The 26,455-nt window shown below is 36.0% G+C and overlaps 3 protein-coding genes across 3 annotated transcripts; 1 reads left to right on the top strand and 2 right to left on the bottom strand.

The window, feature by feature from the left end:
• Positions 1-572: 572 nt before the first annotated feature.
• klhl23 (kelch-like family member 23) lies at positions 573-3,554 on the bottom strand. The gene is made up of 3 exons (XM_056271476.1): positions 2,044-3,554; positions 1,153-1,305; positions 573-972 (listed from the first exon to the last, which is right to left on the bottom strand). The coding sequence occupies exons 1-3, from the start codon at positions 3,254-3,256 to the stop codon at positions 662-664; spliced, it is 1,677 nt and encodes a 558-aa protein (XP_056127451.1). The 5' UTR covers positions 3,257-3,554; the 3' UTR covers positions 573-661.
• Positions 3,555-7,087: 3,533 nt separating this feature from the next.
• On the bottom strand, positions 7,088-16,658 carry phgdh (phosphoglycerate dehydrogenase). Its single transcript, XM_056271473.1, has 12 exons — positions 16,502-16,658; positions 15,753-15,904; positions 14,685-14,750; positions 14,271-14,325; positions 11,935-12,033; positions 11,690-11,822; positions 10,904-11,052; positions 10,648-10,800; positions 9,486-9,624; positions 8,205-8,332; positions 7,888-8,104; positions 7,088-7,405 (listed from the first exon to the last, which is right to left on the bottom strand). The coding sequence occupies exons 1-12, from the start codon at positions 16,637-16,639 to the stop codon at positions 7,251-7,253; spliced, it is 1,584 nt and encodes a 527-aa protein (XP_056127448.1). The 5' UTR covers positions 16,640-16,658; the 3' UTR covers positions 7,088-7,250.
• A 1,940-nt stretch (positions 16,659-18,598) lies between these two features.
• On the top strand, positions 18,599-26,011 carry cfap210 (cilia and flagella associated protein 210). The gene is made up of 9 exons (XM_056271468.1): positions 18,599-18,745; positions 18,835-19,034; positions 20,022-20,195; positions 20,777-20,982; positions 22,242-22,398; positions 22,486-22,625; positions 24,924-25,116; positions 25,350-25,514; positions 25,597-26,011. The coding sequence occupies exons 1-9, from the start codon at positions 18,679-18,681 to the stop codon at positions 25,948-25,950; spliced, it is 1,656 nt and encodes a 551-aa protein (XP_056127443.1). The 5' UTR covers positions 18,599-18,678; the 3' UTR covers positions 25,951-26,011.
• Positions 26,012-26,455: the final 444 nt, after the last annotated feature.

The raw sequence follows: 26,455 nt of genomic DNA, 5'->3' as shown, positions 1-26,455 counted from the left end.
CACAGGTATTTTTATAACCGGAGTTTTTCCTACAGCGTCCCGTCCACACATGCTCGATCTCCGTCTACATGAAAACGCAAAAAACACGCTATCAAGCACGGTCAAGAGCATGCCACGCCAGCAGGCGGCGATATAACCTTTAACCGTAAAGCCACGTTGGCCAATCAGAAGCGCAAATCTGACGTCAAACACAGCGGATAACGGCGCACACTCTGACGTCGCAAGGCAAAAACCCCGGTTTCACTGTCTACACGACAACACTGTAACCGGCGTTTCTGAAAATCCTCACCCTGGCAGGGGTTTTCAAAAATGTTCGGTTTCAGTGCGTTTTCGTGTGGACGAACGGCCGAACCGCGTAAAAAAAGTCACGGTTATAAAAATACCCGTGTCCGTGTGGACAGGGCCACAGTCACCTGACTTGAACCCCATAGAAAATCTGGCGGCGGTTTCAGCCGTCAACCGAAGAATATTACGGACCTGGAGGCCATTGCTCATGAGGAATGGGCTTAGATTCCTCAGAAATGCGAAATTCAGAACCTGAAGTACTGCTTATTCCTTTTACGACATTACTCAAACTATTTATATTCAATCAGGTTTAAACAAATACATGTGGTCTGGTCTCAGACTTTTAGACCCCACTGGATGTGATTGTGTATTGATTTCACAGGCTGAACACACAAACGCAACCGTGTGAGCGTGCGGCCGATGGGAGATTCCCCACGATCTCCCAGCAGTCTATCTCAGGGTCGTACCTCTCTATACTCTGCAGATACGTCCCCTTAGAGTATGAATACCCTCCTGCAACATAGATGCACCCATTTATAACGGCCGATCCACACTCCATCCTTCTCTCCTTCATCGCACACATCTGTCTCCATTCATCTTGCTCGGGGTCGTAGCAGTCTGTGATGGTGGTCTGACCGCCGACCAGATAAAGCTTGTTGTTTAAGGAGACTGAGCAAAGACCGTACTCTGAAAGTAAAGAGTTTTGATGAGTTTTCAAATGATAAGGGATGGTGAAGAAGGTTAAATATGGGCAGGTACATCATTATGAGAGAAACCAGATGGACTCATTTCTGTTAGGATGCTGTCTTCCAGCCTATGGTGGAGATTACATTTTGGCTCATCTGATGGGAAATGTAGGTGGCTCACCAGGATGTGGACATATTGTTGTGATGCTCCACTCGTTAATATCTGGCCGGTAAGTCTGAATCTTCTCGTAAGTGCAGGTTCCTCTGTACCCATAATGCCCTCCAGTTACATAGATTCTTTCATTCACCACGCAAGAGGTTGCATTTCCCACACCTTTAAAGTAAAAAAAAACTTCCATCAACAGGCATTTTAAGTCTTTGGTATTAGAACGTTTTTCAGTGTAAGACAATACATTTTCCAACATTCAATTGTTTTAAACTGTCTTTTATTAGCTGAAATCGTAGTTATCATAGTACCACATATTTTTGTATAAACTGCGATACATTTTTATCAGGATTCTTTGATAATAGAATATTCAAAAGAACCGCATTTATATGAAATAAAAAATACAAAAATTGTAACTTTATAACTGACTTTACTGGATACATTTTTAATGCTTCCTTGCAAAACAAAACTATTAATAAATCTTACTGACCCCAAACTTTTAAACAGTAGTGTATATATCTGTATATTTTGCCAGAAAGAAACTTAATAATATGGTTATAAATCATAGTGTTTTATATCATTCCATGGTTTCTGATTTCAGTCTTGTACTTTAGTTCTTTTTTTGGCCTATTTTCATATACTTTTTGCTGAAAATAACATGCTGTAATTCATATTGGAGCTGGTAGATTTGGCAAACTGCTATTCCAATACCGAGGCCACTTTAAAAAAAGGATTCAGAACTCCAATTTTAGTAAACGGTTGTGTGTAAATAAACTGAAGGTGCGTCGCAATTTGCTCATGCACTTTTCTGTGCCGCTTTCCTTATTAAATTCATACACTACACAGTTGAGTACATAGTATTGGTATATGGTGAGTCATTTGGGACACAACTTGAATTTCTCATACCTTGTATCATATTAGCCACAGGGAACCATGTCTTCTTCAAGGGGTCATAGAATTCAGTTTCTTGTGTTGGAGCTCCTGCCGTATATCCGCCTATGACATATATGCATCCCCGTAAAGCCACGGAGCAGTGGTAATATCTGGCTGTGATCATCGGACATCCTTCTGTCCATTCATCTGAGTCTGTGTTATAAATCCACACGGTGTCTAAAGCATCTACAGTCTCTGTCCTGTATCCTCCAGTCACGTAGATATCAGGGCCTTGAAGTACCACACTATAACTCTCTCTTGCAAAGTCAGGCATGTCTTTGCCCTGAACCCACGTGTTGGAAATAGGGTCCCACATGTGGACTTCACACAATGGATGCCAGTAATATCCACCAATAACATACAAGCTGCATGTTAGTTTTTTGCAGCAGAGTGAGAAACCTTTGCCTGGCTTCAACGAGGTAAGAATTAGAGATCGCAATTTGCTTTCAAAGCATTGTTTGCGTAGATCCAAAGCAGTTTTGAGGTACGCGTCATTCACGTCGAGATGGATGCAGTTGAGAAGCTCTTTCAGGTGGTCTATTCTAGGAGCCGCGTCATGGGCGACCCATTTCACCACAGCGTCCAATAACGTCGCCTCTTTCCACACATTAAGGTTTTCAGTTGCTAAAATCACCACGATCTTTTGGAAATCCACTTCTAGGAACTCCTCCTGAAGTGTGAGTTCCTCAAAGCGGCTCAGTATGATCCTCAAAGCCGCGCGCTCCAGTGAAGAGCACACGTGAAGCTCGGCGAACGAGTGCATCCCGAGACAGTTGTCGACGTCCAGCAGACGAATCAAGAAGTTCTCGCAGGCTTTCTTGAGCGAGCTGAGCTGCAACAGGTCTGCGGCCTCCAGAAGACTTTGAACGTTGCTCTGGGTTATGCTGATCTTTGAAGTGTAGACGTAAGTCACCAAAGCACCCAGAATCTCCCCGTCTATGCAAGGTAGGTTGATGGTGTCATTCAGACGTTCTCTCATGTCTAAGGTGAACATTACCTTGAAATAGGAGCTGCGGGCTGATAGGACAGCCTTGTGGCAGTGGAAGAGCTGTCCGGATGAAGACTGCAGGGTGATGTCCGTGAACAGGCCGCTGCTGTGGAACTCGTGAAGAGCTTCCAGCACTTCTGATGAATGAGAAGCGTCGCAGAACTCATACGAGTAGCCGCTTTCAACTTTTCTTGACATTGCAACTGGAAAGAGATGATTTTCAACACTGTAAACCCTAATGCTCAAAATAATTAATTGGTTTGAGTAGGGTAAACTTAAATTAAACAAATTAGTTTAAACTTTTATGAGTATTTAGAACCTTTTTCTTTTGAGTTCACAAAGCTGACACATTTTAAGTCATCTGAATTGTTTCAGTGTTTTGATTTTTATGAACTTGTTTCTTTTAATTTAGACAAACTTAAATTTAACTAAAACTGGACTGGGATTTCTATTTTCCAGCATGCTTTGATGACACTCGAAAGGGAGAGTAAATGATAAAATTAAGTGTTATATAATTTTTTTGTGTGTGTGCAAGATTTAGTAGTGTTTAATGTTAAGCTAAGATATAATGAATTGGCATAAAATGTATGTAAATATGTAAAAAGTAAAATTTTAATAGATAAGGACAGACATCGTCGATGCAGTAATGCTGGGCTAGTTGTCACATTTATTCCAGTGAATATTTCTCATTTTTATTTCTGAAGATTAGTTTCTGTATGAACCTTAACGTTTTTATTATCAAAACATGGTTTTTTATTGTCACACGTTGACCTAGTGTTACTTGTCACACCATGTGGGGTAAATTGTCACACCTGGCATTAAACATTATAGGCTTTTTTGGCACAATGCAAACAGTAAAACAATTACGAAAAAACAATCATGAAAAAGCAAAATGTTGTAACAACATATAAAATATCAAATTGGTTTGGCCAGGAAATAGTAATTAGTCAATTGTATAAAATTACAACATCTAAAACACATATGACACTAAATTTGTATGACATTTATCTCTTTTCTATTTCAGTTTTTTGTTAAACTTCTTTCATCATATAGGCTAGTTGACTTCTGAATGTATAGTCTGTTTTTCTTGGGTTCACTTGTTTACTTAACAGATATTACAAAAATATTTTTAGAAATTTAAGTTATGAGCACAAGATTCACAAAAAAAAAACCCCTAATAAAAGTCAATTTTGAACCAGTGTTTTATTTTTATATTTTCCATTTCATTTTAGTTACCGTTTCAGTAATTTGGTTCTGTGTAGGGATGCACCGATAAGATACATTTTGGTCGATACCGATAATTATGAATATATATAATTATAAATAAAGAAATAATACAAAAACAAAAGTCTCATCATTAAAAGCCATGTCCCAAACACAATTATAATGATGTTCTCAGTATAATTTTATGTAGGTTATATATGACAGATTTTGAAGTGATTCCAGTCATATTTCAAGCTATTCAAAACCATCATGGCGAACAGTGCGCATCTGAAGTGTCTCAGCTGAAGGAAATAATCCATTATGTATCGGCTTTAATATATCGTCCAAATTTTCTTATAGGCCGATAATGATAACATTAAAATGAACATATCGGCCGATACCGATATGGTGATGATATATATATATATATATATTTTTTTTTTTTTTAAATATGTCTGTATAGTTTTTATATATTTTTTATTTTAGTAGGCCTACATAATGTTAAACTAAATGAGAAACAACTAGCTGAAATAAAGGGTTAAAAAAAATGTTAATTAATTTAAGTAACAAGCATGTTTGTTATTAAGTTTTAGTAAAGTATAATAACCCTGTGAACCTTTGAACTAGGTTTTTGCAAGCAACCTATAAAGCACTGCTAATGAAAACAAGCCTTCATGCAATTTCACTCCTTACCTCACAACCTGAGCTTGTGACAACTAGCCCCTATGTAAAAACAAGCTTACCTGGCTCGTAATATCTGACTGACACAGCTCGTCCTTTCTTCGCTGGAGAAGTTTTATCCCCAACAGTGCAACTTGTGCTCGGACAGATCAGACATGTGGCCCCCTGTATTTAGCCTCAGCCACTAGAGAATGTCGAGCTCCTATTTTGGTATCTGTGTTTAGCTGGAGACTCTCTGCTGTCACCCGCCACTACTGATTCAACACAGCCGTCCTTCGGCCATGTGACGACACCAGTTCACAAGCATCCCATCTTTACAAAGACATGTTCAAAGTGCCACCATTTGATCGATTCTTCAATCAACTAAGACATAATACTAGCTTTCACGTTTCAGTTGTCATGGCAGTGCTGAGTGTATAATCCTAATAAGGATTAAAGCCGTTGCATAATAACGCTTGCGGGAAACTAGTACCAAGGGCGGCCGAACACCAAGAATTAATCCATTCTGAGCGCTTCACCGCTTTCTTAACTCAAAAACGTTTGTTTATAGCTTAGCGACGGTGAGTTATTGGTGTGTAGCTACCATTAGGTCCACAGGGTACATTAAAAGGACAGAAATAACTCACAGTTACCATGGAAACAGTGTTGAGGGTCACGTCGATGAAGCGAGCGCCTTTCCCCCCCTGCTTGATAGAGGCGATTTATAAGTAAAGTTCTAAAGGTAAAGGTTTTAGATATCCCTTTATGTTATTATTAAGTCGAAATTTTTGAATAATTTAATTTAATGCATTCTGCAATCTCAAGATATATTCAATTAAATTAACATATAATTGAAATGTGAATTGAATCTCAAGATTTATAAACACATTAGGGATAGTTCACCCCAAAATGAAAATTCTGTCAACGTTTACACACCCACAAAAAAAGATATTTTGAAGAATGTTGGTAACCAAAGCCATTTTTTTTCATACTATGGAAGTCAAACAGGGACCAGAAACTGTTCTGGTCAAACAGGGACCAGAAACTGTTTGAATTATCTTCTTGTGTGTTTTGCAGAAAAAAGAAACTCATACAGGTTTAGAAAAACTTGAGGGTGAGTAAATGACAGATTTTTCATTTTGGGGTGAACTATCCCTTTAATCCCAATTTTTGCTAACCGCTAACAATGTTTGGTTTCTGAAACAATAATATAATAAAATAATAAATCCTAAAAAATAGAAAATGTCCTGTTTAAGTTACTATCAGTGTAAAACCTCTAAGCAACATTCTGGGAACATTAGCTATAAAAATGAGGATTGTATTCTAATGTTAGGGGACCGTTGTTTTCTAGGATGAGTTTGACATTGCAACCCTTGTGGTCAAGGTGGTGAAACTAAAACGTGTTCGAAAGTGGATTTAATGAAGACTCAGGAACATATTTTTGTCAAGTGATCATATTAGCAATAGGTATACATAATCTATATTTTCCTCTAAAGAAAAGCACTCCTAAAAAGGGCTGTGTGATTTTACTCAAAAAGTAATTTGGGAATGAAAATGAGCTAAAGTAATTTATTACAAATTGATCTCAACTTGAGATCAATTTGTTTTTATGTTCATCCCATAATTACCAAAATAAAACATTTGGTCAATATATTAAAAAATACTTTCTGATAATACATTATAGAGTAAAACATATACACTATATATATATATATATATATATATATATATATATATATATATATATATATATATATATATATATATATATATATATATATATATATATATATATATAAATAAATAAGAGAGAGAGAGAGAGAGAGAGAGAGAGAGAGAGAGAGAGAGAGAGAGAGAGAGAGAGAGAGAGAGAGAGAGAGAGAGAGAGAGAGAGAGAGAGAGAGAGAGAGAGGGAGAGGGAGAGAGAAACAGGGGTCGGGACAGTCCCAAAAACTCCATCCTGACGATGAAAGAAACAGGGAAAAAAGGGAAAAATAAGAGCAGCATTTAGTAAATATCTATTTTAGTAGTACAAACTGGCGTCAGTTATTCAACGTAATTTTTACACTTTAGAGACAGAAATGGCAACCCTTTAGTATGAAAAAAGAGACAATCCACTGCAAAGCAGCACTGATGGTTATTGTTTTAATCAAACATTCACATATCTGCAATAGAAATAAGGTTTAGTGAACTAATAACAACAACAAAAGTAAAAATCTGACTTTTTTACACTGTTGCTTCAGGAAATCTAGTGTTGTGAGTAATAGCAAGTAATGAAACTCAGTCAAGCTTCAGACGCTGGAATGTTAAGTGGTTCAGTGACAGATATTTAAACAGTGAGCTGTGCAGCCTCTTTCACTAAGGACTTCAAGGCACCAATGTCCCCCAGCAGTGAAGAAATCCCCATGCAGTACCACTGGACACCACTGCTAGCAGTAGAGGCACTGAAGGACTCCAGCTCCACACCTGCAGTAGCCAAAACCCCTGAGGAAGATAAGAAGGCATTAATAGACCGAAGGTCCCGATACACTCACGGCGAAGTCCTTTTTCGTTCTTCTCTGAAACACTGTTAGTGAAAATTCAACACTGCCCACACCGCTGAGAGTGACGGTTAAATGAATATGTAAATATTAAAAAAATGATGAATATGCTTTCCTCTCAGTAACAAAAAAAAACGTATTTATTATAAATGTATATATAAATAAACATAATATATATTTATTCCAGAATGCTGTAAGTGAAAATAAAACAGGGTTCTCGTGCCTTTTGACCAATAAATTTAGATTTTTACAACTTTCAGTCGTTTGTGATTACTTGTAATTTTCGATAAATGACATGCAAAGAGCAATTTCTGGTCAATATTTTAGAGCTGAATGGAAATCATCATTTTAAAATTCCTAATATTGCTCAGTTATTCTTCCCATTAAAAGCTATACTGTATGTGTAGAACGTGAATCAGCCTTTACCGGTTATGGAGAGCAGGAGGTCAGTGGAGGTGGCGGCCTTGAAGAACAGCAAGTGTCCGCTGAGAGGAACAGGCTGTCGAAACACACTTCCATTCAGCTCCAACAGCACAGGAACCCCAGCCTGCACCGAGCCAACCGCCTTACAGCTGCTGCCGTTCACAGAGACTTCCACAACACACGCCTCACGGTCATTCGAGTCGTCATGATCCGTCTTCATCTGGGGGTTTGTGACACAGGGACAGATTTAACGTAACGTGTGCTTTAACCTAAAATACATACCGGTAGTTCAAAACCATGGTTTTGTAAAGTTGTCTTACGGTGATTCCCGTCTCTGCAGCTAGAGGCAGTGCATTCACCAAGTTGGGGCCTTTCTGAGGGCCTTCAGTGAGCAAACCAACTACAGCTGCTGAGCTCAAAAACCCAGTGGACTTCTTCAAGGACTGCCCTGAACAGCAAAAAATAAACAAACAAACTAAATATTTTTTATATTTTTACATTTTATATGTTTATTGTATGTAAAATGGATACAAATGTATGATATTGCCACAAGATGGCATCCTTGCACTGTTGATGATTAAATTGAATGCCAATAGATAAAAATATAAATTGTCATTATTTCATTTGCAAGTCATTTATTTAATTGTAATACAGCAGAAAGGTAATCATTATAAAATGCAAATTTTGTTTCATCAAGACAAAGTTATCATGTTAGTTTGTTTTTTTAAAGCGACGCCAGATTCTTTGGTTCATTCATTATTAAAATGAAACCCTGTGATGCATGACTTTTTACATCACAAATGAATACATCTAAAAATTCAATCATTGATATTTTGTATTATTGTTTTATTATTATTATTATGAACTAGCTTGTTATATTTTCAGTTCTTTTGTTTTTTGTTATTTTCATTAGTTTTTGTTTAAGAAGTATTTCTACTTAGATTTCAAATTAGACTTATTCTATTTCACTTGGTTTATTAGGCAACATTTCTAAATTAAATTTTATTGTATCTTATATTTATATTTTATGTAATTTCATCTTTGGTTTAATTAACAACAACTATTTTGAAGGGTTTTATTTTATTTTAAAAACACTGATCTTCAAGGTTTTTTTTGTTTTGTTGGTGTGTGTGTGTGGGGTGGGGGGGGACTTCAAAGCAAGAACATGATTTCGTATCTAAGAATATGGAATTAATAACTGCAAATTATTCACCCAGAGAGAGAGTTACACATCTGTAGTGGTCACACAGGGTTAAGATATTAAGACCTTTTACAACTACTGTAAATGTGGATTCATTTAATAAAAAAACCCTGAATAAAACATTTTTCTCAGGAAAAATGATCTACTCTAAAAGTCCATAAAATAACCTGACGGACAGCAAACTCTCACGTGTATATATGGAAGGGTTTTCACCTGACAGTAAATATGTATGTGTAAATCTTGTGTGTCCAATCCTGCATCATGTGTAAATGAAATAGTTATTAAAATAATTTAACAGTATTTCCTGCTATTTGTTTAAGAGCTCATTCAGTTAGTGAGTGAGTTAATAACAAAAGTTGACAACATATTTGGCTTAATTATTCCTTAATAATTGACCTACCAAGTGATGTGACATGGACGTGACTGTAGGGTTTTTTAGAAGTGCTGCAGGCCTTCAACACTCTGCCCATGGACTCTCCCAGCCGAATCCACTGATGGGAGTCAGGAGAGAAACTACTGACCAACACCTGAGCATTGACCTGAGGAGAATAAAACAAGAGATTAAAGTCTAGATGTAACAGACGTAGTGCAGATCAGTTCTACTGTATAGTGATATACATTCAAGTGAAATAAATTATCGAAACACAAAAGAATGAAGGGCGGGGACTATTTCTGTCCGCCGGTTGTTGATTGGATGGAGGCAGATCTGAATGAAGTTAAAATTGATGAAAAATTACAAGCTTAATAAAAATAAAAAAAAATAAAAAAGCATATGTATGGATGAATAGTTTACAATGAGATCAATAACATGCACTTACAAAATAACCTATATCAATTTTCATTTCATGCTGGCTTTAAACAAATTAATCTATGTAAATATCCTAAAGAGTTGAGGTTATGCGTGTCATTTCTTATATGTTAAAGATAGCTTCTCATTTGCCAATTTATGTGTTGTTTATTCATAACATCAATTTCTTAATTGGATAAGGGTTTTTAAAACGAATTCATTGAGGAATATGCTAATGAATCTGCAAATCGGTTTCATCGGATTCACTAAAAATAACAATTCACTCACAAACTAAACATCACTTTTGTCCTGCAAGCAAGTTTAACAATACACAAGAGTGTAATCATTTTTAAAGTGAGAATATAATAAATTTAATGTATTTTTCAGAGCTGTTGTGTACCAAGCTTTTCCTTTCAATATCTAGCATGGATTTCATTTTCAAAATTCCTGATATTTTCAGGTTTTCCATGGTGGAATTTGGAAAATAAATATCTGTGGTTAACATTACTTGAAGACTTCCATGTTTTGTCCTACAAAATAAATTACTCGGTGCATTATTTGCAGCTACTTTTTCGTTCATAATTGTTCAGATTGAACATTTTTATTTTAACTGAACTATTTGACAAAGGACAATTTGCTACGATTTTATATGGTTAGAAAAAAAAAGCCCTCATAAATATACAAAATGTCCCTGAAAAATCAGTTCCAGAGGGCAAATATTGCCCCATCCATCATAAAGCTCATTTCTGACACTGTAAAACTGAGCGTAACTCACAGCTCCCACTAATGCTTTGCCAGTAACCATGTCCACAATCTGCAGGGCGATATCCTTCCCACACCGAGCCTGTGCTTCTTTAGTGCTGGCTCCCAGATGAGGACAGCTGATTACATTGGGGTGGTTCACCAGCGCCCGGTTCTTTGGAGGCTCCTGAACCCCCCAAAATAACAGCAAAATCATTAGTAATATTTCAAATATTTATGCAGCTAAAAGCTAAAACAGTTCTCAGTCTGGGTGATAGACAAGCTCTGACCTCCACAAACACATCCAGTCCCGCTCCTCCACACTGCCCCGACTCCACAGCCCGGAGGAGGGCGGCTTCATCGATGATGCCACCACGAGCACAGTTCACCACCTTCACACCCTTCTTACACTTAGCAAATGAGGCGTCATTGAGGAGACCTGTGTAGGACATCAATGGTTTGATTTTACACTGGGGCAATTCTGGATGTGATCGATTGGTGTGATTGATTGGATGGATGGATGTGATCGATTGGATGGATGGATGGATGTGATCGATTGGGTGGATGGATGTATCTGATCGATTGGGTGGATGGATGTATCTGATCGATTGGGTGGATGGATGGATGTGATCGATTGGATGGATGGATGGATGTGATCGATTGGATGGATGGATGGATGTGATCGATTGGATGGATGGATGGATGTGATGGATGGATGGATGGATGCTTGAAATGCAATGTAAGTTGCTTTGGATAAAATCGTCTGCCAAATGATTGATTGGATGGATGAATAGACAGATAGATGTTTTTTTATTGAAATTGGGATTTTATCTATCTATAGAATTTCAAATATTCAACAATAAAAATTATATTATATTATATTAGATGCAGGTTTCAGATTATATTATATTAGACGCAGGTATCTCAGGACTTTAGTCTGGGCATCCAGGCAACGGCAATATGATATGAGATGTATTGAAATATTCGCCAGAATAAATCACAATTGAATTTAACCAAACTGTGCAGCCTGAGCAAACTGGCAAAGACGACACATGTCCAGTTTTGGTTGTGTGTACCTGTGGTGGAGGGCATGAGTGGAGTGTGGACAGTGATATAATCACACTTTGGCCACAGTTGCTCCAGAGACATCTGCTCCACACCCCAGCCCGCAGTAACCTCCGGAGGCGTGATGGGGTCGTACCCAATGGTCTATTAGGGATGCAAAAAGTTCAATCTTTGTAAAACAATACAAATATTTGATAAAAATCACTATCATGCCTGCATTTAAGTCAAGTCAATTTTTAGGTCACAAAGATCTTACCTTCATACCAAAGGACTGCATTCTCGCCGCCACCTCTTTGCCGATTCTTCCAAGCCCAACAATTCCAAGAACTTTTCCATACAGCTCTGCACCCATGAACTGCAAAATCATTAGCAAAACCCTCAGCCATTCTACCAAAACAATGTGAAGCAACACATTCAGTGATCACATTTGATTAGTGATGACTGAGTTAACACAGAAAGGAAAGCATGGCTATGGAACGGCATACTGGCATACTATTTCTGCAGTATGTACTTTGTACACTGATGAACTAAAACAGTATGACCAGTCACAGGTTAAGGGAACATCGTTGATTATCTCCGAACAAGGACACATTGGGTAGATTAGATGGTAAGCAAACAATCATTTCTCGTAATCAATGTGTTGGAGAAATGGGCAGGAATAAAGATCTGAGTGACTTTGACAAGGGCCATCTGTTATGGCAAGGCGACTGGGTCAGAGAATCTCTGAAATGGCAAGGCTTCTGGGTTGCTCTCGATCAGTAGTGAGGAGAATTAACTAACAGTGACATTGAGGAGGGACAATCCGGCGACAGGGTGTTGGGCGCCCAAAGCTTATGGATGCATGAAGGCTATCTCGTCTGGTCCGAGCCAACAGAAGGTCTAGTGAGGCACAAGACATACAATTTTAAATGATGTTTATAGGAGGAATGTGTCACAACACACAGGCTAAGTAGCCACAGACCAATCAGAGAGCCTATTGTCCACTGCCGAAAGCAAGTGTCAGAACTGGAGCTTGGAGAAGTGGAAGAAGGTCGCCTGGTGTGATGGGTCCCGTTTTCTTTTACATCACCTGGACGGCCATGTGCATGTGTGCTGTTCACCTGAGGAAGTGATGGCACCAGGATGCACTGTGGGATGGATACAAGCCGGTGGAGGGAGTGTGATGCTCTGGGCAATGTTCTGCAGGGAAACCCTGAGTTCGGCCATTCATTTGGATGAAAATTTGAAACGTGCCACCTACCTAAACACCGTTGCAGACCATGTGTACACACTTTCATGACCATGGTGTTCCCCGGTGGACGTTGTCTCTTTCAGCAGGATAATGCATCTTGCCACACTCCACATTTTGTTCAGGAATGGTTTGAGGAACATGATGAAGATTTCAAGGTGTTGCCCTGGCCTCCAAATTCCCCAGATCTCAATCCAACTGAGCATGTGTGGGATGTGCTGGAACAACAAAGTTCGATCCACGGCGGCTCCACCTCACAACTTACAGGACTTGAAGGATCTGCTGCTAATGTCTTGGTGCCAGACACCACAGGACACCTTCGGAGGGCTCATAGTGTTTTGGCTCATCAGTGTATACTTTGTACAGTATTTGTAAACTTTCAGTATGCATAGATGTATACATTGATGATTTGCCTAATTTTTGTTGCATGCAATACTCTATCCCATAATCAGTGGTGGAATGTAACGAAGTACAAATACTTCGTTACTTTACTTAAGTACATTTTTCACATATCTTTACTCAAGTAGAATCAATAGTGCATACTTATTACTTTTACTTTGTTACATTTTGCAGCAATTATTATACTTTCTACTCCACTACATTTCTACAACGTTCTGTTACATTTTCTGATCAGTTTTCCCCTGCCAAAACGTCATCCTGGCCATCCGTTCGTCGCACGTTTGTCTCACCAGTGAAGTTTGGTTGCCATAGATATATCAACCCGGTCACACTAAATGCGTCTCTATAGCACGCAGTGTGTTTATCGTGCAATTTATACGCGGAAATTTGTTTTTACGTGCATATGATACGCATGGGTAGGTTTAGTAGTGGTGTGGGGTGCGAGTGTAGCCTATTATACGTTTGGTTAGGATTAGTATGGCAAGCCAAGAGGTTCAGAATTACGCCATAAATTAATCGCGTTTACACCCAAACCCCGTCAAACTAAGCTTGAAGTGTATATTGCCTAATTGCAAGCTTGTTCAGAAATGGTGACAAAAACTTAAAAAATAACGGCTTTTCCATCATTATTGAACATCATTATAGGATTATTAGGTTGAATGAGTTAGGATTAACTGTTTTATTAATCATTAGAATATAGACATTAAGAGAATAAATTGTTATGCAAGTACTTTTACTTTTAATACTTAAAGTACATTTAAAATCAGGTACTTTTTACTTAAGTAGGGTTGTCATTGTGGTACTTCTACTTTCACTAAAGTAAATATGTCTCTGGTTATTTGTACTTTTACTTAAGTACTGAGATTCAGTACTTCCTCCACCACTGCCCATAATGCAATGCCCTGAACATATTCCATCTGTGATTGCCAACAGCCACACAAACACAGGACAAAAAGTGTGCATACCTTTTTACGATCCCATTTTCCATCCTTCATTGACATGACAGCCTGGGGAATATGTCTAAGAAATGCATAAAATAATAATAAATATATTATTTGAATTTTTTAATAAGGTGTTTAATAGGAACAGAACATAACTTAATGATTGTGAAAGCTCAATTTAACAAACTTAAAGGGATAATATCATGTTTACATTTTTTTCTACAGTCCAAAGCAGACAAAATTTAGTTTATTAATTTATTGTTTGACCATTTTCTTCCCTATTTCAGACCAACCATCAGACATCAGTGACTTCAGAGTTCTGAATTTTACAATAATTTCATAACACAATTAATTATTTATCTCAAAACATGATATGAATGAACCCTTTAAAAAAAACGAATTTTTTTAATTTATTAAAGAATAATTTTGCCAGTTTACCTTGACAAGCTCATCAAAAGAGCACAGGTGAGCTCAGCAGCACTGATTGTGTTTCCACTCGGAGTGCTAAAAATATACAAATAAAAAATATATATATCTTTCTGCTATCACCTTCTTCACTAATAAAATAGATAAGTTAAAAAACAGCATTAAAAAAAACTTTTAGGAAAGGAATTCTTAGCCATTCTTTTTAGCACCTCCTAAGATGCGTGTGTGATGAGAAAAATAATATATGATACAGAGTTAAAGGGTTAGTTCACCCAAAAATGAAAATTATGTCATTAATGACTCACCCTCATGTCGTCCCAAGCCCGTAAGACCTCCGTTCATCTTCGGAACACAGTTTAAGATATTTTAGATTTAGTCCGAGAGCTTTCTGTCCCTCCATTGAAAATGTATGTACGGTATACTGTCCTTGTCCAGAAAGAAATAAAGACATTCATAGTCCATGTGACATCAGTGGGTTAGTTAGAATGTTTTGAAGCATCGAAAATACATTTAGGTCCAAAAATAACAAAAACTACGACTTTATTCAGTGACCGCTTCAGTGACGCTGCTGACGTGTGTCTGGTGCGTCCGTGTATTCGGGTTCAAATAAATATGGCTGGGCAAAAAAAGTCGTAGTTTGTGTTATTTATTTTTGGACCAAAATGTATTTTCGATGCTTCAAAACATTCTAACTAACCCACTGATGTCACATGGACTACTTTGATGATGTCTTTATTTCCTTTCTGGACAAGGACAGTATACCGTACACACATTTTCAATGGAGGGACAGAAAGCTCTCGGACTAAATCTAAAATATCTTAAACTGTGTCCCGAAGATGAACGGAGGTCTTACGGGCTTGGAACGACATGAGGGTGAGTCATTAATTACATAATTTTCATTTTTGGGTGAACTAACCCTTTAAAATAACATGAGAGTCAATAAATGATGATGATTGTATTTTTGGTGCAGACTATTCCTTTAACAACAGAATAAAGAGGAGTGCACAACTAGAGCAACCTGCTTTAGCAATGAAAACACAGAGAATAGAGGTCAGAGCAAGACTCAACATGCTTCATTACTTCATGACAATGATTCCTCTCTTGGTCGCTGCATCCACATCCACGTTGTCAACTCCAGTTCCGGCCCGGCCAATGATCTTCAAGTTACTGCCAGCATTGATGACATCAGCAGTAACTTTGGTTGCTGATCGGACGACTAAACCATCATAATTCTTGGGGGAAAAGATTGTAAGACATGTAAACAAAATTGGCATGTAAAACAAGGTATTATTAAGTTTATCCCAAACCTTTATAAGAACGACATGCAAGTCAACATGCAATTTCAATTTGTACTACTTTTATTTATTTATTATTATTTTTATATTATAGTAGCCTATATTGACATCATAAAGATTTTTTTTTCTTTTTGAAAAACTTTACAGAATCTGTAAAATACCTGGCGTGCTGCAATGACAGAATCATTGGTGATAATGCAAATGATAAACGCATGCAGAGAGCAAAACACACTTGCATTAAGCATACTGCACTGGGAAAGGCTCATGATTGATTGTTTGATGTCTAATAAAGTTGTGAATCATATGGTGCAGATACAGGCTGCTGTTGCATCAGACTCTTGTAGAGGAGGAGGAGGGGTGACAGTCACACACACACTTTAGCTAGCACATCCAACAGTCACGCATTCACATGCTAATATTTTATATCACATTTGTACTGCTGCTGCATTGGAAGACGCCATTAGCTTGGCAGCGATTCAAATCAAGCCACTTGATATTCCAGGGAAGTTGCTGCACAACTTCAGAATCACTTACCTGAATCTCTGCTATCAACTCCTCTTTAGTCATCTGCTGCTTCTCCGTCACTTCGATGCCATTCTCTTGCAGAATAGTTTTGCAGCATGGATCAACACTTTCACTGATTAAAACGCGTTTGACTGATACCGGAGCCATGGCTGTTGATTCACTGACTCGACTCGACTCAAACGACTGATCGCGTGCGAACTGATGTTCTGAATCAAGATCTCCTCCTCATATAAACTCCGCCTTCACGCGCCTCCTGGAGGTCCTCCTGCCTCTGCATGAGCAACAGAAGCAACACACATTGCGCAATAGTTCGTTATCGACATTTAAAAAAATATCGCACAAGTTTTGCGCAAATCTGTAATGGCAACGCAGGTATTATTGACCCACAAATCTGCAGAAATTAACAATAAATAAATAACAGGGAAAGAAAGAAAGAAAGAAAGAAAGAAAGAAAGAAAGAAAGAAAGAAAGAAAGAAAGAAAGAAAGAAAGAAAGAAATGACTTTCAATTAAATTAATTTGTGTATTACTATTTCCTTTATTTATTATTTTCTGTATTTATATTTACTGTTTTTTTCATGTATTTACATATTTATACATTCATTTTATTTTTCCCACATATATTTATTATATCAAATTATGTATTTATTTATACATTTTTTTTCCCACATGTACTTATTTCCACTTTTTTGTATTTCATTATGTATTTTCCTATTATTACATTTATTTATTTATTCTCACATTCATTTATTCATTTGTATGAATAAACAAATGAATAAATGAATGACAGAATAAATAAATAAATGTAATAATAGGAAAATACATTAAATATTTATTTTCCCCACATATATTTATTTCTACGTGTATATATGTCTTTACGTATTTTCCTATTATTACATTTATTATTTATTATATTGTTTATTTTCACATCAATTTATTTATTTGTTTATTCATTTATTTATTTTTCCCACATGTATTTATTTATTTCCACTTTTATATATTTCTTTATGTATTTTCCTATTATTACAATTATTTATACTCACATTTACTTATTTGTTTATCTACTGTTCAAACATGTATTTATTTATATATTTCACATTTTAGATGTCTTTATGTATTTTCCTATTATTACATTTATTCTCACAAAAATGTATTCATTTTTCCCCACATTCATTTAATTATTTATGTCCACTTTTATTTATATATTTCCTATTATACATTTATTTATTCTTAATGTCTGCAGTTTTGGATCTCTATACTTTAATGGGTGTTTATTATATCAATGATCTATTCATTTGAGCTTAAAGTGAATATAGGATGAAAAGAAGGCTATTACAGGTCAGTTGGACTAATTCTTCACACAAGCTCAAGCATCTGACCAATTAGGTGATCACATGACAGAAATTTATTCTGCTGCCATTTTCTCTTGCCTTGACTTATCTGTTAGTAATAATCTAGTAAAGTTATTAAAATCATAATAAAGTTTATGCATTTTTTGTTTTATTGAGATTTCATCAAAATGTGAAAGTTTTTTTTTTAAACACTGGATGACATTTGTGTTTCAGAAGTGTATCACTGTAAAGCAAGTTTCAGTTGTGACAACTTACCCCATATAGTGTGACAACACTACATGTTCAGTAACATTAAATCAACACTAATTTGAAAGAAAAAAAGCAGTTAAAAACAATATAACTCTGTTATTTACTGGAATAAAATGTGTGAAAACTAGTCCCTGGTCTACCCTACTTTAGAAGTCAATATCACTGAAGTAAAATCATGTAGAAGAATTTACTTGTTGAATATAGTAGGCTATTTTTCCATTTTGTCTTAAAATGTACCAGACCAAGAAGAAAGGCTTACGAGAGTATCTGTATTATTGCAAGTTCTATACTAAGGATTTAAAGTAAATATAATTTCATTTCATTCCATAAAGAATTTCAAGGCAAATGAACCAACTTGGCTAAACCAGTTTGGTTTGCTGGCTCTTTAAGGATTCGCATGACGTCACCTACTTCACATGTAGGGTTGCTGGGTAACAGTGTAACAAAAGTTTAAGTGGTTGCCGAGCAACACAGTGTAGAGAGTCCGAGCATGTTACCAACGTTAGCCAAGTTCGTCGATGTATGAAGGAATAAAATATAAAAGCATCTCAATATACATCTAGATCAACTAATGTGAGGAGTTAAAATGTCAACAGCCTTAGTAAGAACAGGTGTCGTCCAGTACGGTCGGAGGAAAGGCTCGAGTAAACAAGGTGAGAATAAAAAATACTGCGCAACAAAATATCTGACAATAATTAGAGCTTTTATAATAACTTGGAAATGTGTTGTCGAATGCATACAGTTGTGAGTTCGGATATGGAGAAAACCGAAGCAGACCTTCGTCAAGTGGTAGTTTTGTCCAAATCTGAATGGCAGCGCGTGCAGGACAGTGTGAACGGAGTGAATCATCACAACAGAAGTGTCATAGCAGCGGCTGAACAGCGGGAGGCGCTGCACATGCGCTCTAAAGAGCTCGTCAAACACTGGTCCAACACCATAGCTGTGAGCATCGCACTGGAATTAATGCAATTGTAGCTCTCTAATTACGGAGCCCCGCACATGACATGCAGGAATAAATAGTAGGCTAAATCGAGCGAACGAATTAGTAAATAGTGCACACAATTAACTTACATTTGTTTTCTTGCATGTCATGTGCGGGGCTCCGTACTTATTAGACTCACTGAGCAATGATACTTACTTGAAAACCTACAAAATTTTCCCTAAAACTAAATATGCGTAAACATCACGCTTTTTAATGACCTAAACACTTTTAAGGAGGAAAATAGGCCTTTTTATTAAGTCTTTGTTAAGAAATAAGAATAATTAGTTATTTGTTTGGAATTTTTAGCTCGTATGAACAGTATAATGTATTATAATATTTTGTTAATACTCCTGTTTATTTTGTATGCCGTTTGTGTTTAGAATGTTTTCAGGTTACACTTTACAATATTAGTTAATGCATTAAGTAAAACTAATTTGAAATTCATTTGTTACAGTATATCTTAAATCCTTGTTAATGTTAATTATTAAAATACAGCTGTTTATTGTTAGTTCGTGTTAGCTCAGGTCTATTAAATATTAACAAACTGTCAACTTTTGATTAAAAAAATGTATTAATAAAATTAACATTAACTAAGGTCAATAAATGTTTTAGAAAAATTTTTCATTGTTAGGGAATACAACAACAATACAAACATTTTTACCGTTATTTATACTTTTGAGCATCTGCAGATACTTCTACTTCTCTGAGTTCTCTCTGTCTAATTTTTAAATTTTACTTTTTGTGTCTGTGCCCCTATTATAATATTAAGTTTGTTACAATTTGGTATAATGTTAAATTGTAATTTGAATGTCATCTTAATGTGATATTTGAGTTTTTCTTCATAAAGAAATTAAAATAAAACAATACCTGGGCCTGTGAGGGTTAATATGAGACTTGATGTATACAGTAACAAAGTACAACAAACAAATATGATTTTGTTCTTACAGGGACAACGACAAAAAAAGCTAGAGGCGAAAACAATTCGAGAGGCGATCGAAGAAGAGGAGAAGAAACTACTTGACATAGAAGAAGCGGAATATCAGGCCCAGATACGAAAGGAGGCCATTGAGAAAGCAAAAACCCAGCAGTACTACCAGAACGACAGAGTGAAAGGCTTCCATGTTTGTGTCTTACGTTATTAGATCACAAATCTTTTTCTGTGGTAAAATGTTAGTAGAAACTATTAGGCCGTGAGACAGAGGGTTGATTGGTACCATTTTGAGGGATTAAACCGCATGGTGATTTTTGTGTAGGTATATGACCCTGTATTTGAAAAATGTGTGATAGCATTAGATTCAAGGTAGTTTTTGGTTACGGAGGACGATTTTCAAACATATGTCAAGAAAAAGGATAAATGAATTTATCTTTAAATAAATTTTACATTTTTAAATTTTATAAAATTTTTATAAAAAATGAATAAATTTTTATAATAAAAAAATTATACATTTTTTAATAAATTTTTAAAATTATAAAAGGATAAATTTTTCTCTCTTGTAGTCACTGAACACCTTACCTTGAAGTAGGATGATATAAGTGTTGATTTCTAATGAAAGCTACCATGGATCGGATGCTATCACACATTTTCCAACACTAGAGATGTGTACCTTCATGAAAATCAAAAAGAAATGTAATCCCTCAAAATGGTACCGGTAGCCCAAATTTGGGGTCCCGTCTCATGGCCTATATCCTCTTGTTTTTATAGAGCGCTCTGATGCTGGCGGAGGTGCTGAAGGAAAGGGAGGCTCAGATCGAGCTAAAACGCATGAAGCAGAATGCCAGCAAAGACGTAGACAGAGACATCTTGGCCAAAATGGCTTGCAGAGAAGAACAGGCTGTCCAGCAGGAGCAGCAGAAAGCACTGCAGAGGAAACAAGACCAACTGGCCATTTCTGAGAGCTTGAAACTACAGTAAGGAGAAATTAAAGTGCATTCGTGCTTCAATACAAAAACACAGCTAACAAAAATATGCTCTAAAAACTTTTTGCTAAAATTCCAATTAATATATAAATGTTATTTCTGAATGTTCTCTAAACATTCAAAGTGTCAACAACATTTAAAATGTTTTTTCTTTCATTCCATTTTAGAATTCTTCAAACATTATGGGAATGTTACTTTTGAACAGTGTTGGGGAAAGTTACTTTTAAAAGTAATACATTACAATATTGTGTTACATTAGAAGTAACTAATTGTATTACTTAGTTAGTTTTAATGGAAAGTAGTGTTACGTTACTTTTGTGTTACTTTTTCTCACTTGGCTGGGCTTGCTTGCTGCTTGTTTTTTAATAACAAAAAAAAAGTTTTGGCAAATGTACCAAAAGGGAAAAGAAAGGCTGAAGGAAATGCAAATTCATGCCTGTAAAGTAAAGGGCGCAGCTCAAACAAACATTTCAGCTGTGCTGCCATCCATGAAATAGGATGCATGAGAAGTTCAACACTCTTATTTCAGCAATAAAAAAATGAAACACAAATGTGTTGTTTATCTAAAGTCATTTTTGCTTATTAGTAATTGGAACATCAAAGGTCAACAGCAAAGGCATTGCTTAATAAAGTGAGATTAAATACATAAAGTATTTGTATTATTTAACATATTACCATATTCTGAGTTTTTACAGTTTTTATTCATTTTGAGGAATGCTGAATATGTTTTTGTGCAAGTGCATAACCATCATGTTAACACACAAACGCCTCTGCACTTACTCCCGATTTCTCTCAACATGGGGACAGGAGAGCTATCAGTCCATAAATGGGAAAACTTGTGTTACTTTTCTGAAAGAGTAACTTTAAGAGTAAATTTAAGAGTAATGTAAATGTAAAGTAACTCGTTACTTGAAAAAAGTAATCTGATTAAGTAATGCAATACCCCGAACACTGCTTTTGAAATGTTCTCTGAACGTGCTGAAATAATTAGTAACATTTAAAAAATGTTAGACGATTGTCCAACTAAAACATTTCATAAAAAAAAGAAACACTCCATGAATGATGTATAAATAATGTTTTTGTGTTCATGTTTTGAGAACATGATTAACCAGATAACTTTGAACGAACATTCTATTAATGTTACTAGAAGAACGTTTGTTCGTAACTTTGAGAGAACCTTATCTAAAGTTCTGAGAACATTCCCTGTTAGCTGGAAATTACAAGGTGTCTGATGTTTCCCGCTTTATTAGGTTTAAGGATCATGAAATGAAGAAAGAGCAGGAGAGGCAGGAGATCAAAAGTGAGGCTGAAGAAATTGAGCGACTCCGAGATCTTCAGCTGTGGGAACAGTCCATGAAAGAGCGCAAGAATCAGGAAGAGAAGAGAAGCACAATGAATGCTTTTCGTGTAAGGCGGTTGTTGGACAACATTCACACTGTAAAAGCAGATTGAATCAGATGCTGTTTTGAAATCCCTTCTTCTGTCTTCCGTCAGGACCATTTGACCAACAGAGAGCTGATGAAAGCAGCAGAGGCTCGGAGGCAGGAGAAAGAGGAGGAGAAAAGAAAGCAGCTCGCCAGCCATAAAGAAAAAGTGACGAGAATGAGGAAAGAAAAGCAGGAGGAAATATTTAGGTATTGTACATAAGACAATAGAAATGCGTCCTGTGGTTGATATTAATGACAGGGTTCTCATTAGTGTCAGAAATGTACTTCTTTATTTTGCTCCCTGCAATTGATTTTCAGGAGGATTTCTTTTACATTTATGAGAGCTAACACGTATAAAACACACAGCATGCTGATTATTTATGTTAAACAATTCCAACCCATACTAAACTTGATATATTAAATGCTAGATAACAGATAGAATAACTTTTAGCATTTTAGGCATTTTTGTTACTTTAAAACTGTGAATCTCTTGGGATCATGGGCTTTCAGTATTATTTATAGTATAGTATTTTGTAATCTTTTGAATTACCTTTTATTTTTATATTTTCATTTTAAGGTTTAGGAATTGTGGTATGTGGTTTTGTCATTTTTTAATTCGTTTTGTTATATTTCTTTTGAGGTTTATTTTATATTTATTTCAGGTTTAGTTTTAGTAATTTTAGTACTTCAACTTACAAATTGAAATGTTATTTCAATTAGTTGCCAAGGCAATATTTTAATAGTATTTCCAACAGTTTAAGGTTAAGTTTCTCCTCTGTCTCATCTATTTTTATTTTTTTTTTAGTTATTTTTTTTAGCTTCATATATGAAAACCCTAACGCTCAAAATAATTAATTGTTTTGAGTAGGACCGACCAACTCAAGTTATACAAATATGTTCTATCAAATTAACTTTTATGAGTATATCAAATTTAAAACTTTATTCTTCTTTTGAGTTCACAAAACGGACACATTTTAAGTTGAATTGTTTTATTGTTTTGAGTACTATGAACTTGTTTCTTTTAATTTAAACTGGGCTTGGATTTCTATTTCCCAGCATGCTTTGCCATGACACTCAAAAGGGAGAGTAAATGCTAGAATTAAGTGTCATATGATGATTTTTGTGCCAGATTAATGTTAAGTGGGAGATTTAGTAGTGCGTAATGTTTTGTTATGCTTAAAGGGTTAGTTCACCCCAAAATGAAAATTCTGTCAGTAATTACTCACCCTCATGTTGTTCCAACCCCGTAAGACTTTCGTTCATCTTCGGAACACAAATTAAGATATTTTTGAAAACAAACAAAAATAATGACTTTATTCAACTATTCATTTCATTCTCTGTGGGCCTCGAGATAGTTCATGTAGTGTAACTGCGCAACGGTTCTAGGTTGTACGTCACACGCAGGCTCAGGTACGTGTGACGTACAACCTAGAACTGTTGCGCTGTTACACTACGTGAACTATCTTGAGGCCCACAGAGAATGAAATGAATAGTTGAATAAAGTCGTTTTTTTTTTTTTTTTTTTTTTTTGCGCACAAAAAGTATTCTCGTCGCTTGATAAACTTATGGTTGAGCCACTGTAGTCACTCGGACTATTTTTACAATGTCTTTAATAACTTTTCTGGGCTGGCAAGTTTCGATCCCTTAGAAGCCTAAGGAGGAGTGATCCAGCTCTCAGATTTAATCAAAAATATCTTAATTTGTGTTCTGAAGATGAACGAAAGTCTTACGGTGTTGGAACAACACGAGGGTGAGTAATTACTGACAGAATTTTAATTTTGGGTGAACAAACCCTTTAAGAGTTTCTGTTATGTTTGGTTTTTTGGGGGATTACCATCATGGTTGGTGACGAGTGGATGTTTTAAGTTGCTGTACTCATTCAGCAAGTGCTATGATATGCTGATGCCATCAAAGCATTGTCACCAATTAGCAAGGTAGTACTTATTGAATTAACTGGTTATAGCTTGCCAAGTTTCCACTACTAAAAATATTTCAGTTGAGATTACATGATAATTTTAAATTGTGTATGAATTAGCTTACTCAAATATTTTCAGTTAAGAGTAATTCAAATGTATGAAACAAAAATATGCAAGCTCTGGTTACTTAAACCTCAAATTATTTGAGTTTTGCCAACTTACTGGGGTTTACAGTGTATTTAATCAACTAGAAATTGCTCTTTCTGAGTGTTTGTTTCAAATTCAAACTTGCTCGCAAAAAAAATCCAATCTTTAATTTGTCTGTGAAAGGTCTTTTTGGGAACATTTATACAAATTGAAATAAATTAGTATATAAATCTACTAATTCAAAAGATTGTTTCCTGACATACCATTGGACATCCACATTCTTACAACTTGCTCATTCACAAATCACATCTAAATGGGTAGGTTATTGAAGTCATGGAAATTTACTGTGTGGGTGAAGTGTGGGAAACCTGGAGAGAAAGTTCTTTCCCCTGCTTGCTTTGTCTCAGAACTGGGCTTGTATTTGTCTTTCTTTTTGCCTTAGAGAGCTTCAAAGATACAGAGAGACTATTATACAGAAGTTAGCCGTGCAGAAGCAGGAAGAAATCAACAATGAGGAAGAGATCATCGCAAAAGCAGTCGCTGAACGTGAGGCCAGACATATCCGAGTGCAGCGTGAGAAAGAAGAAAAACATGCAGCCGTGTTGAAATCTATCGCTGCTCACAGAGAATCCATGGTAAATGACCTATTCCCAAATTTTTTTATACATGATTGCAATTTAATGCTTTGTCTAGTAATGGAGGCATGATTATTCACATTTTTGAATTAACTAAAAACAAGTATAACCACAAGAGGCCATGTATTAGATATGTTACCACAGTGATGTTGGATTTATGAGCATCACACTGTTTATATATATAATTTGAAATGCATTTATTGAAATAAACATTTTTCTCAACTCTGTATCAGAGGCAAAAGCTGGAAAGAAAGGCAGAGGAAGAAAAACAGAAATCTCTGGAGATGCTGAATGCAAAGAAGGAAGCAGATAAAATCTTCATTGAAAAGCAAGAACTTCAAGCTCAAAAAGCTAAAGAAGAAGGAAAAGCACTCCAAGACATCTACATACAAGAAATGGTGGGTATACTAGCTCTTAATATGATTTATTGTATGCATTGAACTCATCATTTCTCTCTAATGCAACATTGGTTTTGTAAAGGCTGAAAAACGTGCAAAGGATCACCGTACGAAAAAAGAGCAGAAGGACTTTGTGGCGAAGAACACCGCTCAGATGGTTGAGGAGGAAAACCAGTTCCAGAAATACGCCAAGCAAGTCATCGAAACAGCCGAGAAGGCAGGGAGAAACATCTACCCGCTCCTGAAGGCTGGCAGAGAGGGCGTCGGAGGGGGCCTGGGGCCCATGTTCGGTGGAATTAGACCAAGCTATCTAGTCCATGATGAGTCGGGTGTTCAGATGCCCAGTTATGTGAACGGCACCACTCAAAACATAAAAGAGCTGAATGAGACCGATGACATTCAGCAGTCTAAGAAAAGACTAGGATTTACATGGTAATCTAGTTGTTATAATGACTTCGTCTGGCTATTGCAACAATAAAGATTTTATGCAAAAGAAATGTTAATTGCTGCGATTTTATTGAAATATCAAATTGGATGTTTTATAAGTATGTTTAGAAATATTCTGATGGATGGATACCTCAAAGAAAAACAGCTTGTTTATGAACAAGTAAGTAGTAATATTATAAATAAGTCCTGAAAGTAGTATTCAGAGAAAATTGAGTAATATTTTAAAAGAAACTAAACTGAAAGCAGTCAAATTACGACTTTGGCTTGGGATGCGGAAAAAAAATAATTATATAGCTTATTTTTTCCTTTTCTTTATTCTTTTTTTTTTCTTTCTCATTTAGACAAACACATACAATAACTAAGATAGGTGTTATAGCTATATAAATGATAAACAAGATAACTATAATGCCAATCTACAAAACAAAAAGCATGGTTTCTGGATAAAATCCGTGATCACAGTTAATTTAAGGGATTTTAAGGAATAAACAAATCCC

The sequence above is a fragment of the Rhinichthys klamathensis genome, unplaced genomic scaffold, assembly GCF_029890125.1.
Source record: "Rhinichthys klamathensis goyatoka isolate OS25496 unplaced genomic scaffold, OSU_Roscu_1.1 h1tg000320l_1, whole genome shotgun sequence".
Classification (NCBI taxonomy): domain Eukaryota; kingdom Metazoa; phylum Chordata; class Actinopteri; order Cypriniformes; family Leuciscidae; genus Rhinichthys; species Rhinichthys klamathensis.
This window is presented reverse-complemented; position numbering and strand designations above follow the sequence as displayed.